Genomic DNA, 13,822 nt, shown 5'->3' on the forward strand with positions numbered 1-13,822 from the left:
CTCAACTCTGACACTATCTACCCAGAGAAAGTATTAGATTCCATAGGTTAAGAGCTTAGTCCCAAAGACTGCCCTTACTTCAGTCACAAGACCAGGTTGTCTGTGCTTCTAATCAACTGGCTATAAATCAGAGGTTCCCATGACACCCTCCTTGGGTTTCATTAATTTGCAAGTGGCTCAGAGATCTCAGGAAATCTATTTACTTAACCTGAGTACCATTTTATTACAAAAGATATTAAAGAATAAGAATCAACAGCTGGATGAAGACATACATAGGGCTCAAACAAAGGAGCTTCTGTGCTCATGAGTTTAGATCTGGCTAGGCAGCCTGTGGATGTGATCTGCTTCATCAATGTAGAGGCTGTCTGAACCCTCCCATCCTTTTTGGTTTTTTAATGGAAGCTTCATCACATAGTCTTAATTGATTGAATCACTGCCCATTGGTGACTGATTCAAACTCCAGCCCCTCTTCCCTCCCTAAAAATCATGATGTAGGGTTGAAAGTTCCAGTCCTGTAATCAGGGTTGGTTCCCTGGGCAACTAGTCCCCCATCTTTAGAAGATTTCTAAAAGTCACCTCATTAACAAAGTCAGTTAAGGTCACTTCATTAACATGAAGTCAGTTGCGGTTGAAAGGAGCCTAATGTGAATATCAAGACACTCATTTCACCTTGATGGCTCTGGAGAAATTTCAAAAACTGAGGAAAAAAGACAGAAGTATTATAACAAAAGATGCTCCCATTGCTCTAACGGCTTAGGAAATTCTAAGAATTTAGGGAGTTGTGAGCCAGGAGCCATGGACAAAGAGTAAAATATATATGTGTTATACATCAAAATATCACACAAGAATATTGTGGTCCAATATTGTGGGTAAACAGGAAAAATATCATTTTATATAGAGAGAGTAGTTGTGTATTAATACATACACAGATTTATTTTTATAAATTGTATGTTAATAACAGAACTCTCATTTTATTCAGGTGGCAAAGTAAACAATTTTAAAGTTTTCCTAGTCAAAGTTGTATCTTGATGAATTCTGAAATATGTTCAGACAGTCCCTGACTTATGATGGTTCTACTGATGATTTTTCAACTTTTATGTTTTATGATGGTGAAAACCAATATGCATTCAGTAGAAACCATACTTCAGTTTTGAATCTTGATATTTTCCCGGGTTAGAGACTAAAGAGTACAGAAATACACAGACAGACATTCTGTGTGCTTGATTGGAAGACAAAATTGTTAAAGATGCCAATACTACTCAAAGTAGTCTATAACTGGTAGCACTGTGGTATTGGGCAACGTTTCTTCAGACTTGGCTCAGAGTTACAATGCATTTAGCATATTAAAGCTGACAACATGGAGACTTTTTGCAGGCCTCCCCAGACAGTGGAGTTTTCCTGATAATTTGCCACATTAGGTTATAAAATATTTCATTAACAGTTATTTTCTATTTTGCAGAGGAGTCTAAGAACGTGCAGTTGTTCCATTTTCTTGCTAGACTTCAACTTGTTCCTTTCTTACAACTCTGTCATCTTCCACGTCACACTTATTACCAACCAGAATTTTGGAACACCATCAGTGTCTTTAACTTAAAGAATCTGTTCTCTCTGATCTTGTGTATCATTAAATGTGAACTGTGCTGTGTAGGAATAAAATAAAGCAAAGCCTTGTCCATGTTTCATGTACAAATCTATCATCACTGTAAATGGCCTATTTCTATATTATCCAAGATTTCAAGCGTATACTGTTTTGCATCTACTTTAACTTGCTTTCTATAATAATCTTCTATGGTAGGATTATATTTTCAACAAAAATTCCTTGAATAAAGTGTACAGTGGGAGTCAATTTTCCAATGTCCCCTGAACCAAGAACTGCTAGCTTATACTCACACATAGTGCAAACTTGTAAGAGCCAGTACCTCTCACACCGTCCCCGGGGCCCTGCACCCAAGAGCCTTGAGCTCCCTCTGTGTCGATGCTTCTGTCACCAAGTCTGTCCTGTTGCTGCAGCTGCCAGGGCTGGTTTGTTTAGAAGCCTGACTCTGGGCAAGTTTTGCCCTCTCTTCTCAATTTCAGGATCAGCTTGTCCAGCTCAGTAAAGATTTCTACTTAGATGTTGATTAAGATTAAAATGAAATTATATGGTTATTTGGAAGGGGAAGTTGACATTTTTAATGTTTAGTCATTTAAGAATATATTTCTCTATTCCAATCACTTATGCTCTTTAAAACAATTTTATAGCTTATTTCATCTAGTCCTTATACATTTCATTAAAATGAATTCTTAGGCATTTTATAATATGTATGTTGATATTATTGTACATAGGACTTTTTTCATCACGACCTACGACGTGTGGAATCTTAACTCCCCAACCAGGGATCAAACCCGGGCCTTCGACAGTGAAAGGTATAAATTTGTTAGTTTTAAAGAAAGTATACTTCCTGTTCATATTATATTGGGAAATAGGAGTGAGCAATATGGTTTTTTGATTTTGTTTTTAGTATTACTTAGTTTTTATTTCAGTAAATATGTGGGAATCCATCAAATATTTGTTTGAAGAAAGAAACTTTTGATATGCAACCCCTTTCCCTCAACATATTAGATTTTTTAAAATATTTTAATTTTATTAGAGTATAGTTGATTTACAATACTGTATTAGTTTCAGGTGTACAGCAAAATGATTCATTTATACATATAGTCATTCTTTTTCAGAGTCTTTTCTCATATAGGTTATCACAGAATATAGGATAGGGTTCCCTGGGCTGCACAGCAGGTCTCCATCAGTCATCTGTCTTATATATAGCAGTGTGTGTGTGTGTGTGTGTGTGTGTGTGCTCATCCCACATGCAATAAGTCTTATAGAAGAATTATTTTCTATAAAACCACTTAGCTAATTAACTGACAACACTTTCCTAATTTACACTTGATATGCTGAGTAGGTTAATTCTTATAAAAGATCAGTAGAGTCATGGGCAATGAACTAATTATCAGAAATGTGATGAAGTTACATAGTCCATGTTAAATGTAGTTTGTAACTTCAAGCAAAGATTTCCGTTTTACTAACAAATATCCTACAATAACAAAATTAATAAAACATTAATGCAGTACATGTTATGTGGTATGTATTATTGTTTCATGTGTAGTAATGACTTAAATTAATACATTCATGTAATACATTACAATTCTTATTATAAAGTAAACAGACATTGAGAGCATTCCCTTTGCTTGATGAAACTAAGGTGAAGAGTTGAACTAATCTGTGATCACATTCCTAGAAAACTACATTTTGTAATAAAATTTCTACTATTAAAGTATTACACTCAATATAACAGCAAATTTGGAAAACAGCAGTGGCCACAAACTGGAAAAGGTCCGTTTTCATTCCAATCCCAAAGAAGGGCAATGCCAAAGAATATTCAAATTGCCACACAGTTGCTCGCCTTTCACATGCCACCAAGGTAATGCTCAAAATCCTTCAAGCTAGGCTTCAACAGTATCTGAACCAAGAACTTACAGATGTAAAAGCTGGATTTAGAAAAGGCAGAAGAACCAGAGATAAAATTTCCAATACCTGTTGGATCATAGAAAAAGCAAGAGAGTTCCAGAAAAACATCTACTTCTGCTTTATTGACTATGCTAAAGCCTTTGATTATGTAGATCACAACAAACTGGAAAATTCTTCAAGAGATGGGAAGACCAGACCACCTTCCCTGCCTCCTGAGAAACCTGTATGAAGGTCAAGAAGCAACAGTTAGAACCAGACATGGAACAATGGATTGGTTCCAAATTGGGAAAGGAGTACGTCAAAGTTGTATATTGTCACCATGCTTATTTAACTTCTATACAGAGTACATCATGTGAAATTCAGGGCTGGGTGAAGCACAAGCTGGAATCAAGATTGCCAGAAATATCAACAACCTCAGATATGTAGATGACACCACCCTTATGGCAGAAAGTGAAGAGGAACTAAAGAGCCTCTTGATGAAAGTGAGAGGAGAGTGTAAAAGCTGGCTTAAAACTTAACATTCAGAAAACTAAGATCATGGCATTTGGTCCCATTACTTCATGGCAAATAGATGGGGAAACAGTGGAAACAGTGTCAGACTTTATTTTCTTGGGCTCCAAAATCAGTTTGGATGGTGATTGCAGCCATGAAATTAAAAGATGCTTGCTTCTTGGAAGAAAAGCTATGACAAACCTAGACAGCATATTAAAAAGCAGAGACATTACTTTGCTGACAAAGGTCTGTATAGTCAAAGCTATAGTTTTTCCAGTGGTAATGTATGGATGTGAGAGTTGGACCATAAAAAAGGCTGAGCACCAAAGAATCCATGCTTTCGAACTGTGGTGTGGAGAAGACTTTTGAAAGTCCCTTGAGCTGCGAGGAGATCAAGCCAATCACTCCTAAAGGAAATCAACCCTGAATATTCATGGAAGGATTGATGATGAAGCTGAAGCCCCAATACTTTGGCCACCTGATGCGAAGAGCCGACTCATTGGAGAAGACCCTGACACTGGGAAAAGATTGAGGGCAGGAGGAGAAGGGGATGACAGAGGATGAGATGGTTGGATGGCATCACCAAATCAATCGACATGAGTTTGAGCAAACTCCAGGAGATAGTGAAGGACAGACAGGGACTGGCATACTGCTGTGCATGGGGTCACAAAGAGCTGGACACAACCGAGTAAATGAACAACAAACTCCACTTCACTTGCAGCACTTACCTTAACAAACATAGTTCTTGCTCATAACAGTTCATCTCAGGATGAATCCATTTCCTTTTGGAAAAAATAATCGCTGAATATTACATTTTACTTGTTTATTTAACATTTTACTATATAGAAAATTTTGACTATAAACAAAAACAGAGAGGCGTTCCCTGGTGGTCTAGGGGTTAGGTTTTGGTGCTTTCACTGCTGCAGCCTGGTTTCAACCCCTGGTTGGGGAACCAAGAACCTACAAGTTGTGCAGTGTGGCCAAAAAATAAAATAAAAACAGGATAGTATAATTTCATGAGTCTATCATTCAGTCTCAGCAAATATATATCTCTTTAGCATAGTGATTTTGAGGTTCATTCAAATTGTAAAATGCATCAGTGATCCATTACTTTCATTGCTGAATGGCATTCCATTGGATGAATACACAGTTTGCGTAGTGTATTCATTCAATAAGGAGATTTGGATTGTTACCAACACGGCAGTTATGAACAACACTACTATGAATAGTTGGGTATACATCCTTGCATAGATAAATGTTCTTATTCTCTTGGGTAGATTCCTAGGAAGAAACTGCCAGACAGTTTTTCAAAGTGACTCTATCATTTCACAGTCCAACCTGCAGTTTCCAGTTGCTGTATGAACATTCCAGTTTCTCTACAATCTTCCACAGGTCCATTTATACATCTTTGCTGAAAAGCTTATTCAAATCTATTAACTAGAATAATAGGATTTTTAATCGGAATATTTGTTGTCTTATTTTGAGATGTTATATTACAGATACAAGTCCTTTCAGGTAGATGACATTTTCCTTCTGTCTGAAGGATGACCTGTAACAGATCGGCTGGTGATGGATTATTTCAACTTTTGTAGGTCTAAAAGCATCTCTTCACAGATGGCTTTTCTCAGAATGTTCTGAACTTTACAGTGTATCCTTATTGATGTTTGGGGAAGGGGTGGTGGTTTCCTCCTTGTCTTGAGCCCTGATAATTACATGCTATCTTCCTTCTGAATCTTTGTGCACAGAAAATTGGGAAGCCACAATCAACAGCTCCAAGATCCATGTGATAAATATCAGAAATGAGTTTTCAGAAGAATTTTATGATTATTGGTGAATTTTATTATTACACCAAGATATAGGTATAAATCTTGGAGGCAAAAAAAATTTTATAACCTTATTAAAATGGATAACATTACAAAAAACACAGAGCAAGCTGATAATAATTTAAGAGTATATAAAGAGTTAAACATATACACAAAGGTTAATCTTTTCCATTTTATCATCTATGAGGTTTTTATTTAATTTACTTTTATATTTGTGTTTAATATACAAAGAGATAATAAATTTAAAGCCTTTACTTTTATTTTTAAAACATAATTAAAAATCTGATATTATATATATATAAGATTTCACATCTTAACCCATAACATCTTTTTGCTAAACAGACAAAATGTAGTCCAATGAGATAGTTACATTCTTTTGTTCATATCAAAACTTTGAAATCCAGTGAATAATTTGTACTTACTTGCATATCACAAGCTAAATGCTAAATTTTCATCAGAAATACTTACTCTGCATTTAGAATTCATAAAATTTACAGTTGAAAGAGTATATTCACATATGCAAGCTGTTCTAAGCATACTAAAAAGCTTCCCAATAACTGGATTAAATATCAGCATTTAAAGTTAAACTAAAATTCAATAAAATTAAAAATTCAGTACCTTGGTGGAGCTAGGTATGTTTATGTGTTTGATAGCTGTGTTGAGTAGTGGCTACTCTAGTATACAGAGGAACTCTAGAGAGTAATTAAGTGGCTGGGGAACGAAGATGGCTTCAATCTTGTACTATTTCCATACACAACTTACCCAAATACATGAACAAAACATTTTCTTGTTTTAAAGAATATGGTAACTAGTAAGTTGTAGAGATCAGATATACCCTAACAGGATGAATGCTGGGGCAAAACAGTTCTGTTAATATTATATAAGTTTCTTGTAACTTAAAACGAAATTTCTAGTAATAGCATTTCACAAACACATTACAAAAGTGCTTCATCACAAAAAGATTTATTTCAAAGTAAAGATTATGTGCCTGGTAAAACTATACTATTTAATTAATAGGATCAGAGTGTCAATGAAGACATGGATATTTAAGATAAATGCAAACAGTTTGAATAGTTTTGTAAATTGTGAGTAGAAAAATAAATATTTATAAATTAATATTTTATATGCTGTGCTGTGCTCAGCCATGTTCGACTCTTTGCAGTTCCATGGACTGTGGACTGCCAGGCTCCTCTGTCTATGGAATTTTCCAGGCAAGAATACTGGAGAGGGTTGCCATTTCCCACTCCAGATGATCTTTGCATCCCAGGGGCCAAACCCAGGTCTCCTGCATCTCCTGCATTGGAAGGTGGGCTCTTTACAACTAGTGTCAACTAGGAAGCCCAATATTTTATATATTTGATTTAAAATACTTGTCTATGAACTTTAAAATTAAATTAGATACTATAAGTTTAGGCATATGTACATTTTTATATGTGATTGTGCTTCCCTGGTGGCTCAATGGAGAAAATCCACCCGCCAATTCAGGAGACTCAGCTTCCATCTCTGGGTCAGAAAGATTGAAGATCCCTTGGGGAAGGAAATGGCAACCCCCTCCAGTATTCTTGCCTGGGAAATCCCATGGACAGAGGAGCCTGGTGGGCTACAATCCGTGGGGTCACAGAAGAGTCAGACATGACTTAGTGACTAAACAACAACAAATATGTGATTATGTTAAATACATTTTATAAAAGGTATTTCCATGTATGGTCATAAGTGGTGTTAGTCTTATAGTTTTACTGATAGTGTTTTTTCTTGTCTGATTTTAGTATTGATGTTAGGAACTTCAAATACATAAATGAGGCCCAAGTGAAGATTTCCTCCTTGTACTGAAATGGGCATATAACAGGAGAATTAGCACAGCATTGGCTTGAATTCTATAACTTACCTATGTTTTGGGGAGGTTGTTATTAGTCTATTCAGTGTCTACAGCTCTTTTTCAGCAAATTTTCTTAATCATGTGTTCTTAGAAAATTTCCTTCTCTCCATTGCCATTTAAAAAAAATATTCCATAGTTTTTCAATTGTCTCCACATCTTTAGTTATATCTCATTTTTATGAACCTCTTCCCAGAGGAGTGAATAGAGCTTCATAAAGCCTGGAGAAGAAAAATCCCATTTTCCAGATCAGATAGACTAGGTTTCCAATAAACAAATAAAAAGAGGAAACCATTTTGAAGAATGTGTTATATATTCAGGTGTAGGGAACATGAGGTTCCTTCTCAGTTTCTAAAAGAAACAAAGTGTGGGAAAGAAGACGAGGGAGACCACTGTCCACTGCCCTGAGGGTAGGCAGGACAGACAGAACTGAGTACAGAGAAAATTAAAGAGGTAACATTTCCCAACAGGAACAAACTAAATTTCACAGGACTCAGCCTCTTAGAGTCAAGACCTGGGAATTTACTTAATCTGGATTCCAAGCCTGGTTGAAGGGGAGAGAAGTCATGGGTAGTTCACAGCGGTGGTGTTCTGGGGGATTTGAGTGGGAAGGGAACTGCGTTATGTGACCACCTCCTCTCTATCTCTTGCTCCACAGCAAAATGGAAGAAGAGTCATGAACGCACCTCATTCACCCACACACAGTACAAGGAGTTGGAGGCTCTGTTTAGCTGCAACATGTTTCCAGATAAAAACCTCCAGAGAGAACTTGCTTTAAAACTCAATCTACCAGAGTCAACAGTAAAGGTCTGTCTGATCATCGGAGATGTGCTTTGAACCCTCTTTCAAATAACATTCTACTATTCAGCCTGGAAATTCCCTCCATAAAACAGTAACACTTCATTTATTGAGTCCCTGCTGTGTGCTAGTACTGAGCTGGGCAGCTGTATTAATACATGTTGGCTTTATTATCATCTAGTTTAAAAGATGAGGAAAACTGAGGTTTGGGAGCAAAGTGACTGGGTTACAGAGATAATACATAGTATCACTGGAATTGGAACTCCAGAGGCACGATAGAATTCACATTAGAGAAATGATATCATCCAGACAGACTCTCATTTAGGGTCTTCTCTAGCAAAACCCCGCAATCACTTATTTACAACGCTGCCAACAGACAACAACTCCAACCTTTGAGTCTGCTGAGCCCCCAAATTTTTTTTACAATATTGCTCACTGTTCAGTTCAGTTCAATCACTCAGTCGTGTCCAACTCTTTGTGACCCCATGGTCTGCAGCACGCCAGGCCTCCCTGTCCATCACCAACTCTTGGAGTCTACCCAAACCCATGTCCGTTGAGTTGGTGATACCATCCAACCATCTCATCTTCTGTCGTCCCCTTCTACTCCTGCCTTCAATCCTTCCCAGCATCAGGGTCTTTTCCAATGAGTCAGCTCTTCACATCAGGTGGCCAAAGTATTGGAGTTTCAGCTTCAGCATCAGTCCTTCCAATGAACATCCAGGACTGATCTCCTTTAGGGTGGACTGGTTGGATCTCCTTGCAGTCCAAGGGACTCTCAAGAGTCTTCTCCAACACCACAGTTCAAAAGCATCAATTCTTCAGGCCTCAGCATTCTTTATAGTCCAAATTTCACATCCATACATGACTACTGGAAAAACCATAGCCTTGACTAGACGGACCTTTGTTGGCAATGTAATGTCTCTGCTTTTTAATATGCTGTCTAGGTTGTTCATAACTTTTCTTGCAAGGAGCAAGCGTCTTTTAATTTCATGGCTGCAATCACCATCTGCAGTGATTTTGGAGCCCCCAAAAATAAATTCAGCCACTGTTCCCACTGTTTCCCCCTCTATTTGCCATGAAGTGCTGGGACCAGATGCCATGATCTTAGTTTTCTGAATGTTGAGCTTTAAGCCAAATTTTTCACTGTCCTCTTTCACTTTCATCAAGAGTCTCTTTAGTTCTTCTTCACTTTCTGCCATAAGGGTGGTATCATCCGCATATCTGAGGTTATTGATATTTTCCATAATTTCCTCTCTTCCCCCACTCCAGATTTGGTTCAGGAACCGGCGGTTCAAAATGAAGAAGCAGCAGCGGGAGCAAGAGCAGCAATCACTAAAGCCACCAAGCCAGGTCCTTCCAGCCAAGGATGTGCCCACAGTATCAACCAGCCCTCATTCTTTTCTCCTTGCAATTTCAGATTCCTATAACTCCCTCTCACCTCAGCCCTTAGACACTTTCCCCTGGGCAGGGGACTCTATGATCATGGAGATTCCTACAAGTGATGTCCAAACGCAAGATCCTCAACTGGAGAGGCTAGTGGCCTCAGTTCCTGCTTTGTACTCTGATGCATTTGACATCACCCAAATCATGGAACTGTACAGTGTTCCTGATGAGGATGACATCACCAACTCTTCCTTCTATTCTCTATATCAGTATCTCTCACCGACAAGGCCCAGTTAGAATAGAGTTCTTCTCTTATAGTCTTTGCTGATCCAGCTGTAGGCTTATTTCCTGGGCAGACCTCCTTCAGTGTGACAAGCTGGAGCTTTGCAGTCTACAGTCCACAGGACAGCCTGGAATTCCAGAACCCCTCCATTACAGTGCACTTTGGGTTTCTCTGATCCAAGTACTAATAAATATCAGACAGTATAGAAAAAGGATCTTCTTGCATGCTCTTTCATTTGTCTGTTTTTAACCCAAATATTTGGCCCAGTGTTACTCTGATTTCCATAGAAATATTGTAAAAACTAGGGAGTTTCCCCCAAATATAGCTCAGTACTATACAATCAGCCCTGTGACTCTTGCTGGAGAGGCCTTTCCAGACCCATAGATGGCCAATGAGACTTCAAAATTCCCTCTTCCCAAAACTACCTTTGAGTTTTTAAAAGGTCAACAGCCTCTAAGGGTCATCCACTTTTAATGGCAGCAGGTTTATATACTCACATTTCAAATGACAGCTAAGCAAGTTTTCTAGCTACATGGTTAGCATAAAAAATTTATAGCAATTCTCAAACCAATAATAAAGAAACACATAACAAAATAAGAACCTCTCAATGAAAAATATAAAATGTCTAGGAATTAACTAAGAAAATTAAGAACTTTGTACTGAAAACTTAATAACTTGAATAATGGACACTGAAGATGTTTTGAATAAAAGGCATTTGAAGCCATAAAATAATCAATTTAACAGGGCTAAAATCATATAAAGCATGTTCTCCAAACACAATGGGATGAAATTAGAAATCAATAATAGAAGAAATTCAGGAAATTTGCAAACATATGGATATTAAAAGGCACTCCCAAATAACCAATGGATAAAGAAGAAATCAGATGGAAAATTAGGACACATGCAAAGATGAATGAAAACAGAACCACAATATCCAAAACTTATGGGATGATGCTTATAATAGGTGCTTAGAAAGAAATCTACAGCTATAAAAGCCTATAAAGAATAAGATCTCAAAATCAACCTTTTTTAATAGTAGGGAGGCTGGCATAGCTATGTATGTTAAATTAAACTTTAAGGCAAAACATTTTGTTGGAAGTAAAAGTATATTAAACAAAGAATAAAAGGAACAATTAATCTGAAAAATATAATAATTCTGAATGTGTATCAGTCAGTTCAGTCGCTTAGTCGTGTCCGACTCTTTAAGACCGCATGTACTGCTGCACGCCAGGCCTCCCTGTCCATCACCAACTCCCAGAGTTGACTCAAACTCATGTCCATTGAGTCAGTGATGCCATCCAACCATCTCATCCTTTGTTGTCTCCTTTTCCCATCTTCAATCTTTCCCAGCATCAGGGTCTTTTCAAATGTGTCATTTGTACACAAATGAATTTGTACATTTGTCATATTCCTCAAATATATCAATTTTATTAAAAATTAATAAAAATTCTTGGGAAAACTGAAATGCATAATCATAATAAATGATTTTATCCATAGGATAAGTGGATAAAAATTCTGTATGTGTAGAGATTTTAACTATACAGTTAATAAGCTCGGTTTAATGAAAGTATGTAGATTTTTTTATTCAACTGGTAGAGAATACACATTCTTTTCAAGCACATAATGACTAATATTAGACCATAAATCAAATCTTAACAAACTCAAATGAATTAATAACATGCAAATAGCATTCTTTGATCAAAAGGTAATTTCCTTAGAAATTCTAACCTCTCCCTCCATTTAGAAAGTAAAAGAAAATTTCTAAGTAATTAAACATGGGAGAAATTATAATGTGAATAATTTGGTAGCATATAATAACAATAACGGGATCAGCATATACTGGGGGAAACTAATAGAGATAGTGAGAGTAGAAGGTTTGAATGTCCTGATACCCATCACATTCTGGGCCATCACAGGGATCTTGCAGAGCAAGACTGCAGATCTAGGGGAGAGACATGGGCCCTCAATTTGTGAGGTTTAAAAAAATTTTTTTTAATTACTTTTGATTTTTAATGGTCTTATTTTTTAGAGCAGTTTTAATTTCACAGCAAAAATGAGGAGAAGGTACAGAGACTTCCCATATAGTCCTGCTCCCAGATACACACAACCTCCCACCACTATCAGCAACCTACACCAGAGTGGTCCATTTGTTATAATTGATGAATCTACCCCAATACATCTTTATCCTCTAAAGTCCACAGTTTACATTAGGGTTCACTCTCAATGTTGTACATTATATGGATTTTGACAAATATGTAATTGTTATGCATCCACCATTACAGTATCTTATAGGATACTACAATGCCCTAAAAATCCTCTGTGTTTCACCTATTTGTCACTCCCTCTCCCCTAACCTCTGGCAACTACTAAACCTTATCTCCATAGTTTTGCTTTCAAATCAATAACTTTTTACCTTAAGAAACTAGCAAAAGAAGAGCAGAGTCAATCCAAAGCAAGCACAAGGAAGGAAATAAAGGCTAGAGTGGAAATAAATGAAATAGAGAATATAAAAGCAATAGAGCAAATCAATGAAACCAAAGCTAGCTAGATTGAGAAGAAGGGGAGGAGGAGGGGGAGAGGAGTGGAGGAGAGGGAAGGGGCCAGGGAGAAAGAAGAATCAAATTACTAGAATCTGAAATGAAAGGTGGGACGTAACTACCAACCTTCCAGAAATAAAAAACATTATAAAGGAATGTGTGTGCATGCTAAGTCACTTCAGTTTTGTCTGACTTTTTGTGCCCCTGTGAACTGTAGCTCACCAGGCTCCTCTGTCCATGGGATTCTCCAGGCAAGAATACTGGAGTGGGTTGCCATTTCCTCCTCTAGGGATCTTTCAGACTCAGGGATCAAACCCATGTCTTTTATGTGTCCTTCACTGGCAGGCAGATTCTTTACTATTAGTACCACCTGGGAAGCCCCTTATAAATGAATATTTGGAAGGAATGATGCTAAAGCTGAAACTCCAGTACTTTGGCCACCTCATGTGAAGAGTTGACTCATTGGAAAAGACTCTGATGCTGGGAGGGATTCGGGGCAGGAGGAGAAGGGGACAACAGAGGATGAGATGGCTGGATGGCATCACTGACTCGATGGACGTGAGTCTAAGTGAACTCCGGGAGTTGGTGATGGACAGGGAGGCCTGGCGTGCTGCGATTCATGGGGTCTCAAAGAGTCAGACACGACTGAGCGACTGAACTGAACTGATGAACAATTATATAACTTTTAAAATTTGTATAACAAATTAGATAACTTGATAAAGTGGGCAAATTCCTAGGAAGACCAAAATACCAAATTTGACTCAATAAGAAATAAAAATGCTGGGAATAGAGCTTTAACTAGCAAATAGATTAAGTTAGTAATCAAAAACTTTCCACAAAGAAAAGTCCAGGCCCAGGTGGTATCATTGCTAAGTTCTACTAAATGTTTAAAGAATTAACAATCCTTTATAAATTCTTCCAGAAAACAGAACACTTCCTAACTCATTCTGTGAGACCAGTATTAGCCTGATACCAAAACTACACAGCTATATGTGAACAATGAGATTAAAACATTCCCTCACACCATATATACAAATAGACTCAAAATGCCTTAAAGATCTAAATGAAAGATTTGAAACCATAAGAACTCCTAGAAGTAATTATAGGCAAAACATCCTTTGACATAAA

At 37.3% G+C, this 13,822-nt stretch overlaps 1 protein-coding gene and 1 pseudogene across 1 annotated transcript; one reads left to right on the forward strand and one right to left on the reverse strand.

Annotated features, from left to right (window-relative positions):
- Positions 1-1,343: 1,343 nt before the first annotated feature.
- On the reverse strand, positions 1,344-1,894 carry LOC113898798 (annotated as a pseudogene).
- Positions 1,895-2,299: 405 nt separating this feature from the next.
- On the forward strand, positions 2,300-10,332 carry ARGFX (arginine-fifty homeobox). Its single transcript, XM_027550661.1, is given in 4 exon segments — positions 2,300-2,406; positions 8,248-8,500; positions 9,761-10,172; positions 10,175-10,332. Coding segments are annotated over 4 exon segments (930 nt in total).
- The last annotated feature ends 3,490 nt before the right edge of the window (positions 10,333-13,822 follow it).

This window comes from Bos indicus x Bos taurus, chromosome 1 (assembly GCF_003369695.1).
Source record: "Bos indicus x Bos taurus breed Angus x Brahman F1 hybrid chromosome 1, Bos_hybrid_MaternalHap_v2.0, whole genome shotgun sequence".
Classification (NCBI taxonomy): domain Eukaryota; kingdom Metazoa; phylum Chordata; class Mammalia; order Artiodactyla; family Bovidae; genus Bos; species Bos indicus x Bos taurus.